Below are 25,481 nucleotides of genomic sequence, written 5' to 3'. Positions count from 1 at the left end.
AACTGCACAGTGAAATTATTTTTGCGTATATGACACACGTGGGCGCCGACATGTTTTGGTGCCATTTCCAAAGTCCGGTTGGCCCGCGGGCTCGATGTACTGGAGCAGTTCCCACGAACCGACATCCCTCTCCTCTACTCGTCCGGCCTTCTTTGTTTCCCGGGGGCACATCTCGCAGTCGACCTTGAAGGTGCTGGAGGCATTACTGCGGTTCACCCTCCTACCGGCCCTTGGTCCTCGCGTGTGACGTCGCCAGCTGACTCCTAGTTCTGCCTTGCCCCAAGACTTCGGCGGGACTTCACTTAAGGTTCACACTGATGTTGGATTGTTCATGGGAGGGATTGATACCCAAATGCCAATTGTTTTCATTCATGCAGGATATTTTCTCACTGGTGCTGTTCCAGGCAGAAATTTACAATTAACAATGTGTATAATGTCATCCTTGAACTTATCTACTTCCCCTGTGCAGGCTACCCTTAATGAAGCTCTGCCAAGATTTATCAAGGAAGTCAAAAGATTGGGACCTCCTGTTGAAGTGTTGATATTTATTGGACAGCTCAAGTTACAAAGACGGTCGAACAATTCAGCAAGTATGTAATGAGTATAAGCGTGTGTTGAATAATCAGCGTGGTGGGGAAGAGTAGTGTATTGATATGTTCCTGGGCTAATAAGCTGCAAACAAAGGCCCACCGAGTCCGGACCGACCAGCGATTCATGCATACTAACTCAATCCTGCTCACACCAGGAACAAATTACAATCTTACCAAGCCAATTCACCTACAAACCTGCACGTCTTTGGAGTGTGGGAGGAAACCAGAGTTCCCAATGTAAATCCACACAGATCACGGGGAGAATGTCCAAACTCCATACAGATAGCACCCGTAGTGAGGATCGAACTGGGTCTCTTGTGCCGTGAGGCAGCACTCCGCCGCTGCATAACCGTGCCACCCTCAAGGGTAATGTTAAGGGTAATGTTGGATAGAGAGTTGCAGCTTTCAGATCGAGCAGTGATGAAGGGCAGCTACATATATCCTGGCTGGGTAGGGTGCAGCTAGGAGGGTTACTCACATGGATTCAGGTTCCCATTCACCCGTTGCCCTCATCCTGCTTGGTGGTGAAGGTTGGGAGGAGTGGTCAAATGGTGTACTGGGCAGTCACGGTGTGCTGGAGTTGGAGGGATTGAGGGTAATGGATGGTGTATCGGTTCATTTAATGGTCCTTTCAATACATTATCTCTTCCCACAGCTTCCCATATATTGAACACATTGTTACCACCCCTCCTTTTTAGCACCTGTATCCCATCCGAAAACCCCTTAACCCACAGCATTAATCTGCCTTTCCTGCACCTCCATCAACTAACAGAGGTTTGTATTTGCAGTCTGTACAGAGGGAGTGATAGGTCCCGAGGACATCAGTGACCTGACGCCTGCAATCTACAATGCGGCCCAGTTGGACCTTTGTTTGAGTGATGCTGTGCTGAAAGATAACATTCTCCAACTGGGATCTCTTGCCTTTGATCAAACACAGCTGAAAGTGCTGAAAAATAGACTTCTACAGGTATGTAATCTCTGTGTAAGGACAGAGGAAGAACAACTCATTGATGATGTTTGTTGCTTTTGATTATTCCACGGTGCTGATATAACTTCGGGGACCATGAGAATCACACAATAAGTTAGATTAGTTCAGAAATACAGCGTGGAAACAGGCCCTACGGCCCACCCAGTGCGTACCGACCAGCGATCCCTGCATATTTACTCTATCCTACACAAACTGGGGACAATGTATACATTTATACAAAGCCAATTAACCTACAAACCTGTATGTCTTTGGATTGTGGGAGGAAACCGAAGATCTCAGAGAAAACCCACGCAGATGACGGGGACAACATACAAACTCTATACAGATAGCACCCGTAGTCGGGATCGAACCCGGGTCGCTAAAAGCATTGTAAAGCAGCAACTCTACCGCTGCACCACCGTGCCACCCCTACCACTTTGTGATAGAAGATATCACAAATAAATCAGATGATTGAATGACGGAGTAGACACGATGGGCTGAATGGCCTAATTCTGCTCCAATGTAATTTATGATTACCAAATAAAAGATATTAAAAGGAGATAAAAACCCTGTATTTTGTGTCAATGATATCCACCCTAAATACATATTGTTCAGGAACCTGGTACTTCCATTTATTTTGTTGTCAACTAGAGTCAATAGGGGTTGCACAGAGTTGCTGCCTCACAACGCCACGGACCTGGGTTCAATCCTGACTACGGGTGCTGTGTGTACAGAATTTGTGCTTTCTCCCCATGACCGTGTCAGTTTTCTCCGGGTGCTCCGGTTTCCTCCACACTCCAAAGACATGCAAGTTTGTAAGTTAATTGGGTACGATAAAAATTGTAAATTGTCCTGAGTGTGTGTAGGATAGTGCTTGTGACTAGGTGGGCTGATTCTGCACTGTATCTCTAACGTAAATAATGGGGTTTTGGCCAAATTCGAACAGGCAGGAAAGGCTTCAGTTTTATGTTCTGTCCAAAAGTCGGCACCTCCAACAATACAGAACAATACAGATCTCAGTTCCAGGGTTCTCCCATCATCGCTCCACCATGAGGGTTTGACAGGGAGTCATGTGAAACTTGGTGGGATATCTGTTCCAAATCTTTCCATGGAGGGAAAAACCACATGGGGTGGTAACTTCAAGGTGCAATGAAGAGAAGTGGAATTACATTGTAGCTCGGCATTTCAAGCTAAAGCAGAATTTACAGCCAAATTTTAACAACTAAAATGAAGGCTAACCTTGTTGACATTTCCATTCAGATTTATTCCAGTGGCCTCCCAGAAAACCAGATACAACTGCTGGGCAACATCTCCATCGTGTTCAATGCAACGGAAATCAGCAGCTGGAATATCACTCGAGTGGAGACACTTTCTGCATTGTTGAGGCGAGAGCAGGAAATCATAACGGTACTGACACCAGCAACGTTTTAATGACACCCTACTGGCGGAGACATTCTGACACTGATCAAAAGGATTTATAATAATAATAATAATAATGTATTTTATTTATATAGCGCTTTTCATATACTCAAAGACGCTTTACAGAGATTTAGAGAACATAGGGAAATGAATAAATAGATAAATAAGTAAATAAATAAACGAACAGAGAAAGGAGACAGAAGGTGAGGTGACCTTCAGTGGTTGAAGGCAGTACTGAACAGGTGAGACTTCAGCGATGTTTTGAATGTGGTGAGTGTGGAGGAGTCTCTAACGTTTTGGGGTAGTGAGTTCCATAGGGTGGGAGCAGCGATGGAGAAAGCCCTGTCCCCCCAGGATCTGAGTTTGGTCCGGATGTGGGGGGATAGGAGATTGGCAGCAGCAGAGCGGAGGGTGCAGGTGGGAGTGTGCCTGTGGAGGAGGTCGGTCAGGTAGGATGGGGCCAGGTTATGGAGGGCTTTGTAGGTTATGAGGAGGGTTTTGTACTGGATTCTGTGGGGGATGGGGAGCCAGTGGAGTTTATAAAGGACGGGGGTGATATGGTCACGGATCGGGGTGTGGGTGAGTAGACGGGCAGCGGAGTTTTGAATGTATTGAAGTTTACTGATGATTTTTGCATCTTGGTTGAGTTTTATCAAAACTAGGAGGGACACCTCCAGACTTTGGTCCTTATCCATCATCTACATCAATGGATGTTTCAACGAATAAACACTTCTTGAGTTTAGAAGGATGAAGGGGGCGGGGGGGGGGGGAGGGGGTGAATCTCACCGAATTGTGAAAAGGTGTAGCTAGAGTGAATGTGGAGAGGATGCTTCCACTAGTGGGAGAGTCCAGGACCAGCGCCATCTTTAATCAGAGGGTGCGGAATTTGGAATTTATTGCAACAGATGGTCATTGAAAGGTGGATATTGACAGATTCTCAATTAGTATGGGTGTCAGGGGTTATGGGGAGAGGGCAGGAGAATGGGGTTGGCAAGGATAGATAGATCAGACCTGATTGAATGGCGAAGTAGACTTGATAGGCTGAATGGCCTAATTCTGCTCCAAGATCTTATGAATTTATAATTCCTTCACTGAAAAGTTATTTAGATCTTATTGCATATTAAATTTAGAATAAAACCAACATCACAGAGCCGTTTGTAATTTATTTTGTGTTCTCCAAATGTATTTCTACAGGTTAAAGTCATCATCACAAGATACCTCCAGTTCAATGGTGTTCTTAATGCAGTATCTTTGAAAGCTGTTGGTGGAGGCAACTTGTGCATTCTGGACAGAGAGCAGCTGGTGAACATTGCAAACCTGACGTGAGTGTCACAGCTCAGAGCTTGATTGATGCCTGGAAAGGCAAAATAATCGAACGACAGAAGACCAATGTTGTCAAGATGCAGAGAATATTTTCAAAGATGTTGGCAAGACTCAAGGGCCTGAGCTATAGGGAGAGGTTGAGCAGGCCAGGACTCCAGTCCTTGGAGCGCAAGAGGACTAGGGATGATCTAACGGAGATGCACAAAATCATGAGAGGAATAGATCGGGTAGATGCACAGGGTCTCATGTCCAGAGTAGGGTAATCAAGAACCAGAGGACATAGGTTTAAGATGAAGGGAGAAAGATTTAATAGGAACCTGAGGGGTAACTTTTTTAACCAAGGGTGAAGGGTGTATGGGACGAGCTGACAGAAGAAAGAGTTGAGCCAGGTAATATTGCAATGTTTAAGAAGCATTTGGACAGGTACATGAATAGGACCAGTTTAGAGGGATATGGACTAAATATCCCTCAGGTGGGACTAGTGTAAGATGGGACATGTTGGCCGGTGTGGGCAAGTTGGGCCAAAGGGCCTGTAATCACGCTGTATGACTCTATGACACTAGCTGTGACTCTATGACCAAGGATGAAACACCCCATGGCCCAGTATTCATGAGCAAGAGCGGAAATGAAATTGTTAGTTCAGGCAGAGGGAAACCTGGGAGGATGCTCAGCACGGGTCAATGGGGCCACTGAGGACATTGAGAATGGGCGAGGGCTTCAGTGGGTCAAGGGTGCGGTGTCTGTCGTATACAGGTACTGGTAGGTGTTGGGAAACGGATGGCGTTGTTCTGGTCACTGGGTGAACTGGGTCTTGTGATGTCGGAGAGTGGAAGGTGTTCATGGCAAGCGTGAACAATGCCATGGACACCCTACTAGTCACTGCCTGCCATTCTGAAAAGGACCCGTTATCCCTACTATTTGCTTCCTGTCTGCCAACCAGTTCTCTATCCACGTCAATACCCTACCCCTAATACCATGTGCTCTAATTTTGTGGGATCTTATCAAAGGCTTTCTGAAACTCCAGATGTACCACATCCACTGGCTCTCTCTCATCCATTCTACTTGTGACATCCTCAAAAAATTCCAGAAGAGTAGTCAAGCATGATTTCCCCTTCATAAATCCATGCTGAATTTGACCGATCCTGTAGAGGAAAATAACTGCAAATGCTGGTACAAATCGAAGGTATCACAAAATACTGGAGTAACTCAGCGGGTCAGGCAGCATCTCTGGAGAGAAGGAATGGGTGACGTTTTGGGTCGAGACTGTTCTGCAGTCTGAAGAAGGGTCTTGACCGGGAACGTCACCCATTCCTTCTCTCCAGAGATGCTGGCTGACCCGCTGAGTTACTCCAGCATTTTGTGATACCTTTGACCGATCCTGTCACTGCTTTCCAAATGCGCTACTATTACATCTTTAATAAACTTCCCCATTCCTGATGTAAGGCTAACTGGTCTCTAATTCCCTGTTTTCTCTCTCCCTCCTTTCTTAAAATGTTGGCTGCCCTCCAGTCCTAGTCCAATGCCCAAACTTCGTACCGAGAGCACCGATCACCCTAGTTCTAGTTCTCTGTTCTCTGTTTCGCAAGTTCCTAACTGGTGCAATGGGGGGGTTGAAGCACAAACCGAGACTGACGATGTAATCTCACTCCCACAGGGACGCCGGGGCTCTGGAGTTTTCTTCTTGTCCTCAGTCAGTCAAAAACCTCCTTTACGACCAGGCCGTCCTGGCACTGAGCTCTGAGCAAAACAAACCCATCCCATACTATCAACTGGTCAAGGCGTATCTTGGTAAGTCAATCAAAGTTTTATTTTACTCCTGAGTCTGATTTTGATGGTGGTCTCATGGTCGCTTAACCGAAAGATTAAGCTGTATGGGATCCACGGTGACTGGGCTTTTCCAATTCACATCTGGGTTACTCATAGATTAAGATGCACCGAGATACAGTGAAAGGCTTTGCTTTGCATCCAATCCAATCTGATAGGTTGGTTTGGTTTAGTTTAGATTAGTTTAATTTAGTTTAATTTCATCTCATTTAGGTTGGTGTCACGTGTACCGAGCGAGGTTCAATGAAAAGCACTTTCTCGTGTGTTATCCAGACAGTGGAAAGAGCATACATGAATAGAATCGACCCATCCACAGCGTGCAGACACAAGATAAAGGGAATAACATGTAGTGCAAGATAGAGTCCAGTAAAGTCTGATTAGAGATAGTCCGAGGATCTCCAGTGAGGTAGATGGTAGCTCTGGACCATTCTCTAGTTCTTGATACGATGGTTCAGGCACCTGATAATATCCCTGAATCTGGGGGTATATGCTTGCATGCTTGTGTACCTCTTCCCTGATGGGAGAGGGGAGAAGAGGGAGTGATCAGGGTGAGACTAGGCCTTGATTATGCTGCTGGCCTTGCCGAGGCAGTGTGAGGTGTAGATGGAGTCACTGGAATGGAGGTTGGTTTGTGTGATGGTCTGGGCTGCGTCCACAAGTCTCTGTAATTTCTTGTGGTCTTGGCTGGAGCTGCCCCAGGCTGTGTGAATGTGCAGAGCTGCAGCATTCATCTGAGAAATGTCTCTGCTTCCTCCAGGCGGTGCCGCAACTGATGACTTGAGGTTTCTTGCAATTAATGAAGTTAACATGGAGTTTGCAATCTTCAAGAATTTGAATCCGGAAGAAGTGCAGGTACAAATTGTCGGTGACAAACCTCTGACTGCTTAAGTATTGCAACGCGTTCAATTCCGATACTTCACATCCCCTCTCACAGCCAATCGCCCGCACGGACCCTCTGATCCTGAAACACTGCCGCAGATTACCAACATATCACACATTTAGCAACACATTACCAACACACATTTACAGCCGGCTTGTCTGAAATCTTAATGAACAAGAAAACCATGAACTCTATTTGAACTGATGATATTAGTCCTGATGAAGTGCGATATTTTGCCTGTTTTGCTCATTCATGAATTGTGTTTCCATCTCAGAATCTGACCGCCCAGAACATCATCGACCTGCTCGGGTTTAACCTGCAAGCTCTTCGAGATGGCGTGAATGAAACGGTCGTGATGCTTTGGGTGGCCTCAAACACTGAGTTTGAAGTCCGGAAACTTGGTTTGAAGGGTGGTATTCCAGATAATTCATCAGGTAACTGTCTCCGAAACAGCAGAGAGCACTTGCAATGATTACATTTTATCAAAGACTGGTGATTGAATGAGGTGTAGACCTGATGGGCTGGATACCTTAATTGTCCTCCTCCAGCTTATGAACTTATGAAGAATAATAAAACATTATCAGTACTACTTTGCAAAAATAATCACACACAATGATTACTCTAGTTAATCCAAGTGTTATAATTCAAATCTGTTATTAACTTCTTATACTTTCTCCTTCAGAAACAAGATTGTGCGGCAGTGTGAACAGGTAAGAATTTGACGTGAATGCCTTTTCTATCTATCCCCCCATGACACGCTGTTAACTTGTTGGTGCCTGACTTCATCTGTCATTGTGGAGAAATAAGGAACTGCAGATGCTGGTTTATACCAAACATAGGCAAAAAGTGCTGGAGTAACTCAGCAAGTCAGGCAGTATCCCTGGAGAAAAAGGACTGGTGACATTTCCGGTCGGTAGCCTTCTTTGGAACAAATGTCACCCATCCTTTTTCTCTAGAGATGCTGCCTGACCCACTGAGGTACTCCAGCACTTTGCCTCTATCTTACATCTATCACTGGTGGTGCCCAATTACTATTGTGCCTCACTTGGGAATGACAGATGACATGAAATTAAAGATTATTTTTTAATTATGTCCCCCTCTGTGCAATAAAAATAGGTTGTTTTGTTGTTTGTTTCTCAACTATTCTCCATCTGTAAAAGTAATTTTAATTTTCTTTGCACAGTTCGGCTATGAATGATTTCCTGACTGCAGTTAATGCAAGCCAACTGTGCAACTTCAATATCACACAGTTTGCTTGTGCAGAGGTAAGCATTTTCATGACTTGAATCTCACACAAAGACGTCAATGGCAGTTTGCACTTAAATAATAGTCATAGTTATAGAATCACACAGCGTGGCAACAGGCCCATCGGCCCAACTTGCCCACACCGACTAACATGTCCCATCTACAATATTTCCACCTGCCTGCATTTGCCCCATTTCCCTCTAAACCTGTCCTATCCATGTACCTGTCAAAATATTTGTTAAACATTGGAATGGTACCTGCCTCAACTACCTCCTCTGGCAGTTGGTTCCATACACCCACCAGCCTTTATGTGAAAAAGTTACTTCTGAAGTCCTATTAAATCTTTTCTTCCTCACCTTAAACCGATGTCCTCTGGTTCTCAATTCCCCTGCTCTGGGCAAGAAGCTCTGTGCATCCACCCAATCTATTCCTCTCATGATTTTGTACACCTCTATAAGATCACCATGAATAATGTTAAATGTTGTAGAGGTGCTCTATTAAGACTATGTGTGTCTGACTTCCATGAGTACATTTAACTGTTGTGCTTTGAATGGCTGGTTGGTGAACTATTGCTCATCGTTGATAGTGAACACCAATATGCTGGGATGTTATAATCTAAGGCAGCGTTTTTCCTTTGCAGCCTAAGCTATTGCTTTTCGGTTTAAGCAGTGACCTCTTGTCAGATGTGTTTCAGTGCTTCACTGGCCTGAAGCCTCTGAACAGGTCGAATGAAATGGCCCTGACTGTTTTCATTCAGAAGCTTGACGGAACCAGACTGATGGAGGCCCTGGACATGTTCAACAACAAGGTAATTCATCCAGGGAGGGAACTTGGGAACCATTTTCAGTGATGTAAGAATCTTTGGTATGGTTCAAAATACACGGTCAACACCTTGTAAACCGAGTAGTGAAAGGCTTGGATAGAGTGGATGTGGAGACAACCAGTGAGGAACATCCCATCTGTTCTCATCTCAGAGTTTCCACCTGTGCTGTTAACCTCTTGTTGGTAATAAATGTATTAAAATCTTTAGTCAGATGGTGGTGAATCTGTGGAATTCATTGCCACAGTCAATAGGTAGTTTTAAGGTGGAGATTGACGGATTCTTGATTAGTACGGTGTTCAGGAGTTATGGGGAGATGGCAGGACCCCAGAAGGGGGTTGAGAGGGAAAGATAGATCACCATGATTGAATGGCGGAGTAGACTTGATGGGCCGAATGGCCTAATTCTGCTCCTAGAACCTATGAACTAATGAAAGGTGTGATGTCGTTTCTACAAAGGAATCTCTGTCTCCACCGCTGACGTGTTGTGTTTTGTTTCAGACACGGAACACAACATTAATTCCCCTGATGACAAAGATGACGTTTCTGAATGCCTTGTGGGAGGTGGTGAGGACCAGGGATAACTTGACCAGTCCCGCCTTCCTGAGGAAGTGGTTCCAGGAGCAACTCCGGCCGTTCATTGCTGGCATTTCCCAGTCGGTGCTGGTGCCGCTGCTGAGAAGGGACATCAGCTGTGAAGGTTACCGAGCAGTGTGAGTGGACACCTCTCTTTTACAATCATCTGTTGTTGCATGTTGTATCGAGGAAGCAGACCCTGCGGAAGGCAATTTAACTTGTTCACTGCCATGGAGCACCCAGTACACAGTGCCTTACACAGGCAAGGGTCATTCCAAGATCCAACAGTAATTCTGTTTCTGGTTTTGGTTGAGTACTGCGCAAACACCTCATAAGTGGTTATCTCGCGCAGGTCGGAGTGAGTAGAATCACCCGGGTGCCTTTTACACGTCTGCAAGTCGCAGATTGTCTTTAGGGTTATTTTTGCAGTGAGGAGCTAATCCTTCTGAAGATGAGAGGTGGTGTGAAACGAAAGAGGAAGATGAGCTACGCTCAGGAACATTTTCAGGCTATTTCGATACTAATCTTTGGCAGAGTTTTCTGACAGTATAACAGGCAATCTTTATGGTGAACTACCTTTCAATTAGCTGAAGTTTGAGGCATCATTTGGGAAGGATCCTAAAATTGTTCTCACCAGTTGAAAGGTGACTATTGATCTGGTGCTTGACAAATAATGACATTAATATCTATTTGTTTAGCTTAAATGGCCTGAATTATGGATTTGCTGAAATGCCGCGTGAAACACGGGAAACTGTGCTGAGACTATGGATCTTTGGTTACCTCAACAATACAGGTGAGATGGAAAGGCATTCGTAAATGATAACAAAGAGAAATTGACTTGTAATTCTCAATGCCCCAGTCTTTCACCCTGTCGTTGTTAGTCTGCGGCATAATTTAGCTTCCAGACGTTTAGGCCGCACGCTGACTGTGTGGAGTTTGTACGTTCTCCCAGTAATCTGCGTGGGTTTTCTCCGGAAAGCTCCAGATTCCTCCCACACTCCAAAGACGTACAGGTTTGTAGGTTAATTGGCTTGGTATAATTGTAAATTGTCCCTAGTGTGTGTAGGATAGTGTGGGAATCGCTGGACGGCGTGGACTCTTTGGGCCGAAGGGCTTGTGTCCACGCACTATCTCTAAACTAAACTAAACATTTACACTGAATAAAGTATCATTTTTGTCAAATGCATCATATTTATTTTCTTTCCTCTCAGCATTCCCGTTGCGTTGTTTTGAAAATGGCAGCGTTACCATCTACGTGAAAAACTATTTCCAAAGTTTTGCCGGTTTGCTCAATCTGACAGATGCATTTTTCCTGACTCCTGAGGTAAAAGCAAAATTATTCCTTTGGGTTTATGCAAGTATGAGTGATTGTTAATTTTTCTTTTGAGACAATATTAAATGTACGGATGTGTTGGAGGGAACTGCGGATGCTGGTTTACACCGAAGATAGACACAAGATGTTAGAGTAACTCAACGGGACAGGCAGCATCTCTGGAGAAAAAGGATGAGCGACGTTTTGGGTCTGAAGAAGGGTCTCGGCTCGAAATGTCACCCATTTCTTCTCTCCAGGGATGTTGCTTGTCCCGTTGACTTACTCCAGCTTTTTGTGCTTATTAACAGCACTGATGCTTTCCGATGCATTTACACGTAAATGGAACCTTGACACTGTGTCCAGGTGTGATATGTGGACTATTTCTGGTCATGGAGGTAAAATTGTCATTCTTATTGTTACAGGTGATCAATGTTACCGATCCCCGTGACTTGGTTGATGTGCTGAGCATGCCTGGATTCATTAATGACAACCAGATCCTGACCAGAGTGTTAGCCTTTGTCCAACCCATTGACAAACTGGCTGCATTCATAGACCGATTCAATGAAAGAACCCAAGACGTGAGCAGCAGCTGTTTTTATGTTTCCTGTCATACGTTGTAGTGTTGATCACATGGAGGGGTTTTCAAACAGATAGGGACACCTTAAGTTGTTGTGTGATTTGTGACCCTTGTGTTTGGTCCAGTGCTTCGCACGCAGAAGGAATAATGATAGGACTGGTCCTGGGTGTGGAGGCTTTGACTGAAAGCACACAGTGCTTGTGGAAGAGAATTTGTAGAATTTACAAGATGTGTTAATTTTGGAGACACAACATGGAAACAGGCCCTTCGGCCCACCGAGTCCACGTCGACCATTCATCACACGTTCACACTCCCTACGTATTAGGGGCAATTTTTCAGAGGCCAATCAACCTGCAAACCCGCAGGATATTGGGATGTGGGTGAAAGCCGGAGCACCCATAGGAAACCCATGCTGCCATAGGGAGAATGTGCAAAGTCCACTCAGACAACACCCGAGATCAGGATCCATCCCAGGCTTTAGTTTTAGTTTGACAGATACAGTGTGACAGAGATACGTCGCCCGTGCCGACCAACAATCACCTGTTCACCAGTTCTATCCTAAACACTAGGGACAATTTACAGAAGCCAAAAGCTTCAGGTGTCACATCATTCTGTTAAATTGAAGGTGTACAATTTTAACAGAAGCCTGTTTCCTCTCCCTTTGCCAGAGTAAACTCTCAGCCGCTAACCGAGCTGCGATCCTGGAGGGTGTGTGGCCTCTGTTCACCAGCAGTCTGCCTGTGCTCAATGTCACCCAGGTGGATCAATGGCTTCAGTTCAGATTAACTCCATATGTGCCATTCATCACTTCTGCCCTTTTGGCTTCCAACAACAGCCTGAGGATCGACTGCCTTTCCTACCGGAAAATGTAAGTACACCTACGTTGAATGTACATTCCACGGGTAAACCCCTCAAGTGTGTCAGTCATCCCAAGTGATTGGCTTTCTCAGTGCGTTATCTCTGAGGTGCAGTCAACTGATTGATTGAAACTGAGCATTGTGTTGAAAAAAAATCCCATGTCTTGTGGGAAGGAACTGCAGATGCTGGTTTAAAGCTGGAGTAACTCAACGGGACAGACAACATCCTGCTTTTTGTGTCAAAAAGAATGTAGATTTATAAAGCGAATTGTCGTGGTGATTTTTGGGTGTGAACTTGAAAGGGTTCCCGCCGGGCCGTGCGGCCAGAAGTCGGCTGTGGACTGGGAACGCGGCCGGATGCCTTTATCGAGGCAGCGGCGACAGTGAGGTCCACGGCTGATGAGAGTGTGGAGGGATCGCCATGAGGGTGGGGAAAGAACAATGGACAACTGGGCGTGAGGCAACCGCTATAAGGGACTGGGAAGAACAATGGAGGACCTGTCATGGCGGGACCGCCGTGAGGGCAGGGGGGAGAACAAAAGGAGAACCCGACGTGCTTGTTGTAAATTTGTCAGTGCCGTAGGTGGCCGCTATTTGTATACATTGGGTATACCAGCAAAGAATTTCACTGTGCGAAATGTTCGAAGAAGAGTCTTGACCAGAAACGTAACCCATTTCTTCTATCCAGAGATGCTGCCTGTCCGCCTGAATTACTCCAGCATTTTGTGTCTATCTCATGTCTTAGTTACTGAATGTGTTACATATCATCGAATGAGAGAGAGGAATGGAGAGTCTGTTTCAGCGGATATATTTGTATAAACGCAAGAGTCGTGATGACCAAGTCAATAGGTATTTTTAAGGCAGAGATAGATAGATTCTTGATTATTTTGAGTGTCAGGGGTTATAGGGAGAAGTTGGCAGATTGGGGTTAGGAGGGAGAGATAGATCAGCCATGATTGAATGGCGGCATAGACTTGATGGTCCAAATGGCCTAATTCTGCTCCAATCACTTATGACCATATCAATATTTAGACTAGATAACCAGACTCCAATTGAGCAATTTTATACAAAATCCATAGTAGTTTGATGCTGGGGCAAGGTTGTAGTTAGGGTTGTGTGGTTTGGGTCAAGAGCCTGATGGTTGATGAGAAGAAGCTGTTCCTGCACCTGGATCTTATGGTTCTCTGGGCCATGCCTCTTCCCGACAGCAGCAGTGAGATGAGAGCGTGGCTGGGGTGGTGTGGATCTTTGACATTGGCTGCCCTCTTGAGGCAGTGCATCCTGTAGGTCTCTTCAATGGTGGAGAGATCAATACCCGTGATGGACCAGACAATGTCCAACACTATCTCCGTCCTCCTTTGTTCCTGGTCATTCTTGGCACTGATCGAGTATCTCTCACCACGTGTACATGTAACGAAACACTGATTGAATGTTACCATTGGATTGTATGGTGCTACACTTTCAGTTCTATTGTCGTGAGTTATATTGTTTTCTTTAGTAACTGTAGTCAAGCTGATGATGATATTCTAAATGTTATTAAATTTCTTGAATTTCTCCTTTAGTGTCAGAACATTGAATGCTCCCTACAGTGAACTTACTGCAGACAAACAGAGGGAAATCTATGAGGGCATCAAATCTTATCTCCAGCAAGGTGACGTTACGCTTTCTTGTTGAAAAGCTCCAGAGGTGGAGTTGTTATGACCCGTCGTAGTCAAAGATGGCCCGAGAACCATAAGATCCAGGTTCAAGAACAGCTTATTCTCATCAACCATCAGCAGAGTTCTAGTTGCTCCCCAGGGTACAGAGATTGACTGTCTCCACGCCAATCAGCGATCCCCGAGCACTGGCACTATCCTACCCACTAAGGACAGTTTACAGTTTTTACCGAAGCCAAATTAACAAACCTGTCCGTTTATGCACTATGGGAGCAAACCAGAGCACCCGGGGACAACCCATGCTGTCATGGGGCGAATGTACAAACTCCGTACAGACAGCACCCAGAGTCAGGATCAAAACCTTGTCTCTGGCGCCGTAAGGCAGCAACTCTGACGCTGTGCCACCATGTCACACTGTAAGATACAGAATGTAGAATATAGTACTCAGTGTTGTAGCCTAACAGTTCGATAGACAACGTCTAATCTCCACAGTGAGGTAGATGTCGAGGTGAATGAGACGGTATCCCCACTTATGGAATGTTTTTGGGCGACCAGATGCCACTCGGTTCACCTGCTCTTCCTCCTTTATCCCCCATCTACCCCTGACTCACCAACACCCTGACCTTCAACCAGATTAACTGTGCTTCACCGAAGAACATGATGATTAGTTCTATCAATAACCATCTAGTTTAGTTGGTTAATTCTAGTTTAGTTTATTGTCTTGTGTCGAGGTGCCGACAAAGGCTCTTGGAGCCTGTTATCCAGTCAGCAGAAAGATAATGCATGATTACAATCGAGCCATTTATAGTGTACAGGTACAATAACGCTTAGTGCAAGGTAAAGCCAGTAAAGTCCAATCAAAGTTAGTCCAAGGGTCGCGGTAGGAGGGTTCGGTTGCCTGATACAGCTGGGAAGAAACGGTCCCTGCTGTTGGGCGTGGAAGTGCAATTCCTGCTTGATCGTGGAAATGATGTTCGGCATGACTTTTCATTTTCCACAGAATTAACGTGGAATTATTTTTCTTACAGGTCCCAAGCCCACGTGCTATAATGTTACTGATCCCGCCCTGAACTCCACTGCCTGGTTTGCTCAATATCTGGGGCTTTACATGAATCACATATCCAGGGTGGATCTTCTGTCCTTCTTCAATAATGAATCTGAGGTACATATTCTCCTTTAAACTTTTGATTGGGATTGTCAAACATCGAGTTGCCCGGGTAACCAGCTACTTGTGGAAATCAATTTTGAAAAATGTAACTGTGGAGATGAAGAGGAGTTTCTTGAGTCAGAGGGTGGTGAATCTGCAAAATTCATTGCCACAGAAGGCTGTGGAGGCCAAGTCAATGGATATTTTAAAGGCGGAGATTGACAGATTATTGATTAGTATGGGTGTCAGGGGTTATAGGGAGAAGACAGGAGAATGGGGTTGGGAGGGGAAGATAGATCAGCCATGATTGAATGGCATAGACTTGATAGGCAGAATGGCCTAATTCTGCTCCTACAACTTATGAACTTATGAACTATTTCACAAAGCACAAAGTGCTGGAGGAAGTCAGTGGGTCAGGCAGCATCTGGGGAGGGCATGGACAGTCGACAATTCTGGTCGACTCAATTTGGAAGTAAGGTCCTAATGTGAAATTCTTGCTCAGGAAGGCTGTCAAAGGTTATGGGGAGAAGACGAGAGAATGGGGTTGAGAGGGGAAAGTAGATCGGCCAGATTGAATGGTGGAGTAGACTGGACGGACCAAATGGCCTAATTCTGCTCCTATTTCTTGCGGAAAGGTCGCCTGTATTTTGCTTCCACAGATGCTGCCTGATCCGCTGTGTTCATCCTGCACTTTGCATTTTACTCGGGATTCCAGCATCTACAGTCTCTCATATCTCAAACTTAAGTGTTAGCCTTCCAGAGGTATAAATCCTTGTTAGAAGTAGCAAATAAAGCAGGAACTTACAAACCAGTCACATTTCAGAAATCTTTGGATAAGAAAATTGATGGGAGTGCAAAATAAGCTTCAAGTTTGATGCAACCACACAATATTCTATTAAACGTCATCTGTGGTTTGGAAGCTTTCTTACAATCCACGTTATCCATCATAGTGTGTTTCACCAACACGAAGCTGAATCTTTATTTCTTTCAAAGATTAGTCATCAAAAGACTTCTTCCAGTTAAATATTTGTAATTTCTTCTCAACCTTGTGCAGATTCAACGATTTGCTGAAAACCCTGAAAACCTGGCACTCTTGGCAAATCTGACGTTACCCAGTGAAGTTTCAAAGTTGTACCTCAACTTGCTGGTCAGAAACAACTCTAATGTGACTGTCTTAAGGTAGGTCTTTGACATCATCTCTCCCTGACAGGAGTGAAGCAGTTTAATGTTGTATTGTGAAAAGGCTGGGGGCATTGCGGGTGTGAACAACATTTCTTGATCATCCGGGTTTCCCCTGAGAAGGTGGTGGTGGGTCACTTCCTTAAACCATTCATGATGTGTGGACCAATGTACACAGTCGTCCCAGAGTTGACCACTCTGCCATTTAAAATGGTTTGATTGTCACATTGCATTGCAGTCGATGCCACAATAATCTGTCACCTTATTTGTAGTCTTGCTTGTTGAGAGGGGCTTCCTTCCTCAAGTTCAAGGCTTTGCGTTGTTTTGAGTTTAAAGCTGTAAATAATCCAATTACCAGCAACTGAGAAATATAGAGAGACTAAGTAAAGCCAATTTTCATGAAGGGGCATCACAGTGACACAGTGGCAGAGTTGCTGCCTTACAGTGGCAGGGACCCAGGTTTGATCCTGACCTCGGGTGCTGTCTGTACAGAATTTTTACGTTCTCCCCGTGACCACGTGGGTTTTCTCCTGTTGCTCCGGTTTGTCGCACACTACAAAGTTTAAGTTAGTGCTCATATACGGGGTGATCACTGGTCGGCGCAGACTCGATGGGCTGAAGGGCCAGTTTCCAAGCAATATCTATAAAGTCTAAAGGTAGTTCCTCTTTCACAGTAAAATTAGATATTAATTGGAAAACTTAGGAACTGATGCAAGTTGGGGGATGATGTGTAAAGTATCTTGATGATTCTTCAAAGTTTGCTTGTGTAACAATTCTATAATAGCTCCAGGGAGGGAGAATACTCCATCTCTGTGAGATTGGCTCACACATTGTGCGACTGGCATCTATCTCTTGCAGCCTCCCAGACTCTCTGTTTTGCTTCATTGACGGTACTTCACAGCCCTTGAGTGGACAGGAAATCTTGTCTGTGATCGAGAAGGTAAACCAAGTGTGTGAGCCTGGTGTGTCCCCGAACACAACTGCCAATGGGATCTCACCCGCTGAAGGTCCGACAGATGAACAGCTTCAGGTGAGAAATACTTCCTGTAAAACATTTTGCTGAAGCAGGTGTTGTGAAAGATGCTCGGTGTTAATGCCTTGCTGTTCATTCTTTCAGTTGGCGGTAGTTTTAGTGGGCAAAATCGACACCTTTTCAGTCAGCACTTTGAACGCTTTGGGGCAAACCGCAGTCGGACTGTCGCTGTCACAGGTTAACAAAATTGATGGGAACACTTTGGAGCGAGCCCTGCCAAACCTGGGCAGCGTCAGAGGCTGGAACATTGGCCAGGCTAATTCCATCGTCAACAGGCTACTAAAAGACGGTTATCAAGTAAGTTAATGAAAAAAACAGTAATGAATCAATTAGTAACAAGTGAATAAAATGAATGCTCATATTATCTCGAGCCTCTGGTGCTTAAGTGAATTTGCTTTACAAGGTTAAAATCTGTATCTGAGCAAAGAATTTTCAAAGAGCTGCATGTAAAGATATTGACTGTGCAACACCACACATTTCTCTGTATTAAATTCCATCAACCATTCCTCAGCCCATTTACCCAACCCATCAAGATCCCACTGCAATTTTTGACAACCATCTTCACTCGTGACATTACCACCCACTTTTGTTTCATCTGCGAACTTGCTAACCATGCCATGTACATTCTCATCCAAATCATAGAAATGGACCCTGCACCAAACCCTGAGGCATACCACTAATCACAGACCTCCAGTCCGGAAAGCAACCTTCCACCATCACCCCCTGTTCCAGTCCATGAAGCCAATTTTCTATCCATTCAGCTACCTTTCCTTGAATCCCATGGGATCTATCCTTCCAGAGCAGCCTACCATGTAGACCCATGCAGAAGCTAAGTTCTTCCACAGCAGTATTTGGTCTTAATGCCAAATGTACAATGGTGCAAGCAATGGGAAGATCAGCCAATATTTTCAGTCATTTCTCACTAAATATTCTCTGACATGGGGAATGGGGGAGGTAATCACAATATTATGCCACAAATCTTGAAAATGAATTCTTGATAGCATGGTCAATTTGTGACATTTGCCTTTCACTTTTCACCCAGGTCAATGACACGAATAGACTGCTGGGTCTGGGAAGCCTGGTTGTCGGTATTCCCAGCAATGTGTTCCAACGTATTAATCCTAAGATATTGATCAATGTCATCGCAAGCAGTAGGTTTGGTGAGGATATTAGAAGTGCACCACAATCTATACGGACGATCTGTGTTCTGCAGGTGAGCAATTGTCACGGGTACAAAACGCAATCTGTTTCTCACGGTCTATCTAGATGTTATCAACGTTAATGCTGTTGTGTGATACCAGTTCTCGTCTTCCCGTAAATTCTATCCTATTTTGTTGTAAATCAGGTGCTGAGAAACGTTAACAACCCAGCTGCCACTGTGAGGAACATCACATCTGTTCTTGTCGAAGAGATTCCACCTGTGCTGTTAACCTCCAACCTAAGCCTCAGCGACGTCAACAATAAACGGTGGACTCCCAGTCAGGTAGATGATCTGGTTGTTTACAGCAGGGACGACGGCTGTAATGATGGAGATCTCATTGAAACTTACTGAAGAGTGAAAGGCCTTGACAGAGTAGATGTGGAGAGGATGTTTCCACTAGTGGGAAAGTCTAGGACCAGAGACCATAGCCTCAGAATAAAAGGACTTACTTTTAGTAAGGAGATGAGTGATAATTTCTTTAATTAGAGGGTGGTGAATCTGTGGATTTCATTGCACAGATGGCCGTGGAGGCCAAGTCATTGTGTATTTTTAAGGCGGAGATTGACAGATTCTTGATTAGTACGGATGTCAGGAGTTACGGGGAGTAGGCAGGAGAATGGGGTTGACGGAAATATAGATCAGCCATGATTGAATGGAGGAGGAGACTTGATGGGCCGAATGGCTTAATTCTGCTCCTATAATCTAACTTATGAAAGTCAGCTGCTTCATGCCATTGTACGTTAGATGTCGGGAATATTGTCCCATTCATGTTGTGTGAGCGGTGAATGTATGAACACTCCATAACCCTGTTACATTAGTTATTAATTCAAATCCTTTTCTTCCATAGTCTGCCGTTTTCTTTCAAGATGTGGTCAGATCCAACAACAATTTTGAGACGTAAGCAATGCTCTTTTAATTTCTGCCGTTTTTGATGCCTAATTCAGGGTTGCCATGCCTGAGCTCCCAATGTGGCATTGTTGTCCATGTATTTAGCAGGAGTGTTGGTGTCATCATTCGTGCACTTGAGTTGAGTTTGAGCGTTCTCGTGTAGTTTCTAACACAGCCAATGATTTGTGTGACGGCCAATTTACATCAGTAATTAAACTGTTGTGAATGAAGGGCACTTGTTGATTTTGCCAGAGTTATGTTCACCAGCTGAATGTTCTGTCCCGTGCTTTGACAACGTCTAAAATCACAACCTGAGATGTTATCATTCGGGAATGCAATGGGTGGAGGTTGTGATTAAAGGTTTTAAAGTGATGACAAAAGTGGACTGTTTAGATATTAATATTGCCACAACCTGTTCCAGATTGTCGCCTGCTGTCCTCAGAGGCTTTAGTTGTGGTGCAACGAAAACCCTCCCTTTCCCAGCATTTCTGAAGCTCGTTCAAGCAGTGAAGGATAAAGAGGTCGTGCTTGATGAAAGTCAGGTGAGAACATTCAAAGAAGCGTGAAAGATACCTCCAGTTAACCTACTACTGAAGCAAAACTACAGCGGGATGTAGAGAGGAAAATAACTGAGAATAAAAGTATCTCCATGCTTCAGTTCCCAAAGTGACGTTGTTGTCTGTCATTTCAGCTTGAATGTATGGCTGGAAGACTCACTTCTGCAAGAACTGAACTCGCCTTGGATGTCTTACCTGCAGATGTTCTGCTGTTCAAGTATGTTGTGTTTCCTTGGAACAGTTTCCTCAGTTTACTTTAGTTTAGAGAGACAGCGCGGAAACAGGTTCTTCCGCCCACCGAGTCCACTCCGACCAAGGATGCCCGCACATTATCACTATCCTACGGGTCCCTGGGTCCCTGGCGCTGTAAGGCAGCAACTCTACCTCTGCGCCATTGTACGGCCCCAAGTTATTTGTTGAATAGACCATTGATGCTGATGTTTGCCAGATCTGTCATAAACCAGGGTACTTGCTGTTATCAGTTAATGGAAACATAACGTGAGCACATGGACTCAAAGTATTATGTGTATTCCTCACTGTGATAGTTGTCCTCGGTGCCCAAGCACAGAGGTGGTGTGGGGAATGGAAATCTCAGGGACTCACACTAAATTATATCTGGAAAGTATGAGGTAGAAATGGTGGTGCATCCCAATGGATGTGATGTATGATCCTGGGCCTCACGTTCAACAAGACTGAGTCAATGTGGAGGGGTGTGGGGGAGAGAGGCTGGGTGAACAGTGGTCCCAATGGGGACATGGTGTGGGGCAGATTAATTGGGTGAGCCATCAGAGGACCAGAGCCTTGGGCAGCAAGGTCGTTGGATGGCTTGTCAGAGGCTTTGTGCCGGGAGCAAGGGGTTGGAGGTTTGGGCCCATTGGCCGTTCAGAGGCTCACGATAATTGAACAAATGGAGAAAGAAGGCTGAGGTTGACCGGGGAATCGGCTGTAAGATCAGTGCATGGGTTAGCCAGTACTGTGAGGACATGTTGGATGTCTGAGGGACAGATGGACAAAGAGTAACCTTGGACCTTAATGTAGTGAGGTCCAGACTATTGTTGCACTGTTAATGTCCAGTTGTACCAAGCGAGACTCTGAATGGTCACAAAGTGCTGGAGTAACTCAGCAAGTCAGGCAGCATCCCTGGAGAACATGGATAGTTGACCTTTTAGGTAGGGACCATTCTATAGACTAATTGTAGGGGGAAGGAGAGACAATGAATGATCCTTGATCAGACCCTGTGGTCCAAACTTCCCTGCAATGCTCCAAAAAGATTGTTCCACAGGGAATGACAGACAGAAAAATGCCAGGTATTGCTATTTCAGATTCCATTTAGGTGCAAAGTGACCACAATTACATCTCGCTTCAGAACAAGTATAGAAGTTGGGAGGTCATGTTGTAGTTGCATAAGACGTTGGTGAGACCGCATGTAGAGTATTGTGTTCATTTCCTGGCACCATATTTTAGGAAAGATGTTGTCGAGCTTGAAAGAGCTCACAGAAGATTTACAAGGATGTTGCCAGGACGAGAGGGTCTGAGCTATAATGAGAGGTTGAGTAGACTGGGTCTCTATTCCTTGGAACGCAGGAGGATGAGAGGTGATCTTCGAGAGGTGTATAAGATCATGAGAGGAATAGATTGTGTAGATGCAAGGAGTCTCTTGCGCAGAGTAGGGGAATCGAGGACCAGAGGACATAGGTTCAAGTTGAAGGGGTAAAGATTTAATAGGAATCTGAGGGGTAACTTTTTCACCCAAAGGGTTGTGTGTGTGTGGAACAAGCTGCCAGAGGGGGTAGTTGAGGCTGGGACTATCCCAACATTTAAGAAAAAGTTAGACAGGTACATGGATAGGTTAAGTTTGGAGGGATATAGACCAAGCACAGGCAGGTACGACTAGCGTAGTTGGGACATGTTGGCCGGTGTGGGCAAGTTGGGCCAAAGGGCCTCTCTCCACACTGTATCACTCTGTGACACTAAGTATGTTTTCTATCGTGTGGTAATGAAGTGAGGATAGCTGTGCATCAGGCGTTTTGGCCATGTGTGTGCATGTCTGGATGCGTGCGTGTCGATGAGGGAGCCTACAAAGGAGGACAGGGTGGGGATGGGTGTGAAAGCATGTAAATGTGGGCTGGGAAATTGTAAATGATTCTTAGGATTAATTAGATTTATTATTGTCATATGCACTGAGGTACAGTGAAAAGTTTTGTTTTGCATTCTATCCATACCAATCAGCAAATACTAAACATAAAGACTATCAAGTCAAATTCCAGTACATTAGGTAAAGGAAAGGGAAAGATACAGTGTGCAGAATATAGTTCACAGCATTATAGGGCACCAATCCCATAGGCAAAGTCCAATGTCCATAATGGGGAAGAGGTGTATCAAACATTACCCATGCTTATGGAAGAATGGTTCAGAAGCCTGATAATAGAGGGGAAGAAGCTGTTCCTGAGTCTGATGGTGCACACTTTCAAACTCCTTCATCTTCTGCCAGTCGGGAGCAGAGAGAAGAAAGAATAACTTCATATCAATAATATAATCTTGTGTATTTTATGTTTTGCTTCGTAGTTATCAACACTTCAGGACTCAGTTCAACTTCAACTGCCGGGAGTTCTTCAAATTAGTTGGGAAATCGAACGTTAATACCTTACGGAAAGTATCAGCAAGAAAGCAAAGTATTCTGAATGATGCCAAGACCTGCCTGGTAAGGATGAAGTGCTCAGCAAATGAAAACCTGGGGTTGATGAACCCGTTATCTTGGGCACACCTCCCTGTGATCGCACTGTTTAAATTGATAATAAATGTGCCACCCTGACACTTTGTCAATAATTGCACTGGGTGCAAGTGAGGAGGTTTATCAGTTCAGTTCAATTTGGTTTATTGGCACGTGTTCCGAAAAGCTTTTGGTTTGTGCTAACCTGTCAGCAGAAAGACAATACATGATTACAATTGAGCCATTTAAGGGAATAACGTATAGTACAAGATAAAGCCAGCAAAGTCTGATCAAGGTAAGTTCGAGGGTCATCAAAGAGGTAGATAATCGGGGTTCAGCTCTGCTCTCTGGTTGTGGTAGGATGATTCAGAAGAGCTAACGCTTCAGTACATTCGATGAATTGTTGATTGTTCAGTTGTCAGATACTAGTCCCAATTGTTGCTGACTGTTACGTCCCAAACCTACTTTCTTTTCATGTTTATGCAGCGTGACTGGGTGGAGGTGAACCCCAGCATTTACCTGATCAATAATATTCAGTAAAACTCCAAGACCATTTGGAAAGGCAAGAAGCAGAGTTTGCATTTTGAAGGAATTGTTAGTAGAATCGGGTCTGGGGACAACTTTTCCCTGATTTCAGTGGCAGATGAGTTCTGGCTTATTCAACTCAGTGGCCCCATAGAAGACTTTTGTGTTTTAGCCTCCCGTTTAAAGTCATGAGCATTTTTAAACACTGGTGTGTTCATCAGTGTGCGAACTATTTGAGATCCATTTAGCTGAAGCTGAAACCTGAAGTTGATGTTAGATTGATAACCAGTTAAAAATGTTACCTGTGTTGGAAGAAACTGCAGATGCTGGTTTAAAGTAAAGGAAATAGGTGACGTTTCAGGTCGAGTCTGAAGAAGGGTCTCGACCCGAAACGTCACCTATTCCTTTTCTCCAGAGATGCTGCCTGACCCGCTGAGTTACTCTAGCGTTTTGTGACTAAAAATGTGACACTTTCTTGATATGCTGATATATTGTGGCATTGTTAGTCCACACAACCAGAGCGGTCTTAATAATGGGAACGTTTTGACTGAGTTGCATTTTGTACAGTGAAATGCTGCAGAATTAATGTTAACCTTTTGACAAAAATCCAGGGAATTACCAGCAACAAGCTGACGAAGGAGAGTGTGACCACACTCGGTCGATTGGTCTGTGAACTTGATGGATCTGCGATCCTGGCATCTGATATAACTGTTCTGGATGCATTAAAGAAATGTGTCTCCTATCGAGACGATCAGAAGAGTGCAATTGAAGTTCTCCTTAGAGATGGAAGGAGCAGATATGGGTGAGTGTGAAATGCTCATCCTTTTCAATACAGATCACATCAAAAGTCTCTGTAGTTGATGTTTCACTACTCCATAATGGACTTTCTGAGGAGAACGTACAGACTCTATCCACAACCCAGTGGAAGCAGGTCACTTGAAATAACAACATTTTAATTCCTGAAACATGCTCCTCTGGGCACCATGTTGTAGGAAAGATGTTGTGAAGGTGGAAAGGGTGCAGAGAAGATTACCAAGGATGTTGCCAGGACTGCAGAGTGAACTATAGGGAGAGGTTGAGCAGGCTGGGACTCTATTCCCTGGAGCAGAGAAGGATGAGGGGTGATCTAATAGATGTGTGTAAAATCATGAGAGGAATAGATCGGGTGGAGGCACAGAGTCTGTTGCCCAGAGTGGGGAAATTGAGAACCAGAGGGCATAGGATTAAGGTGAAGGGGGAAAGATTTAATAGGAACTTGAGGGGTAACTTTTTCATGCAAAGGATATATGGAACGAGCTGCGGGAGGAAGACGTTGAGGCAGGGACTATCGTTTAAGAAGCAATTAGACATGGATAGGACCGTTTAGAGGGATATGGGCCAAATGCAGGTTGATGGGATTAGTGTAATTGGAACATGTTGGTTGGTGTGGGCAAGTTGGGCCGAAGGGCCTGTTTCCATGCCGTATGACTCTGACTCTATAACTAAAGTCCATGGTCAAGATATGTTTGCCCAAAACATTCCTGTGCGATGGGCATCCTTACCCTGCAGCTGAGTCTATTGCAAACTAATTGACTTGAGATTATTTTGGAATAATTTACAGAGAGAGATAGATTTTTTGTGTTTTTGACTTGGAGATTAAATTCACACAGATCAGTAATTGACTGAGATAATTTGGCAATAATTTAGAGAGAGAAGATGCTTTTTTTGTGTTTGACTTTGGAGATTAAACTCGCACTGATTAGTAACTAAATCTCATGGGTGTATCTTGAAAGGATTTTCATTGCAGAGTGGAGATAGATGGAGAAGTGGAAAATGGCCCTTTGGCCCATGACCTCGATGCACCCATCTACACTCATCCTCCACTACTCTAATCCCACTTTATATTCTGCATATTGCTATTAATTCCCCCACCAGATTTTGCACACTGGGGGTAATTTACAGTCGGCAATTAAACGCCAACTCTCATGCCTTTGTGGATATGGGGGGCAAGCAGGAACACCTGAACACGCGTGCAAACTCCACACCGACAGCACCCAAGATGAAGATTGTGCCCGGGTCTCTGGTGCTGTGAGGCAGCGGCTCTGCTAGATGTGCCATGTGTGGTCTGAGATATGTTCCTCTTGAACCTTGAGCGCACGAATGCTTGGATTATTATGCTACCACTTACAACAATGCTTCATTAACTGAGAGATTTTCA

The 25,481-nt window shown here is 44.7% G+C and overlaps 1 protein-coding gene across 1 annotated transcript; it reads left to right on the top strand.

Moving 5' to 3' along the window:
• Positions 1–1,068: 1,068 nt before the first annotated feature.
• On the top strand, positions 1,069–25,355 carry LOC144591153 (uncharacterized). The gene is made up of 28 exons (XM_078395447.1): positions 1,069–1,120; positions 1,379–1,557; positions 2,818–2,964; positions 4,171–4,298; positions 5,954–6,087; positions 6,881–6,975; positions 7,278–7,437; positions 7,686–7,713; positions 8,187–8,268; positions 8,943–9,056; positions 9,569–9,780; positions 10,342–10,436; positions 10,855–10,967; positions 11,378–11,533; positions 12,201–12,400; positions 13,952–14,040; positions 15,073–15,206; positions 16,246–16,370; positions 17,229–17,400; positions 17,488–17,700; positions 18,446–18,616; positions 18,749–18,886; positions 19,452–19,501; positions 19,914–20,034; positions 20,184–20,266; positions 22,615–22,750; positions 23,896–24,086; positions 25,199–25,355. Exons 1-28 carry the CDS (start codon positions 1,069–1,071, stop codon positions 25,353–25,355), a joined length of 3,675 nt encoding a protein of 1,224 aa, XP_078251573.1.
• Positions 25,356–25,481: the final 126 nt, after the last annotated feature.

This window comes from Rhinoraja longicauda, unplaced genomic scaffold (assembly GCF_053455715.1).
Source record: "Rhinoraja longicauda isolate Sanriku21f unplaced genomic scaffold, sRhiLon1.1 Scf000619, whole genome shotgun sequence".
NCBI lineage: Eukaryota > Metazoa > Chordata > Chondrichthyes > Rajiformes > Arhynchobatidae > Rhinoraja > Rhinoraja longicauda.
The sequence above is the reverse complement of the archived record's forward strand: the minus strand, read 5'-3'. Positions and strand labels throughout refer to the sequence as shown.

Coding starts and splice junctions, on each gene's coding strand:
- LOC144591153 (XM_078395447.1), top strand. CDS start 1,069: ATGGATTCAGGTTCCCATTCACCCGTTGCCCTCATCCTGCTTGGTGGT. Junction 10,437..10,854: donor TGGTTACCTCAACAATACAG/GTGAGATGGAAA, acceptor CTTTCCTCTCAG/CATTCCCGTTGCGTTGTTTT. Junction 10,968..11,377: donor CATTTTTCCTGACTCCTGAG/GTAAAAGCAAAA, acceptor TTATTGTTACAG/GTGATCAATGTTACCGATCC.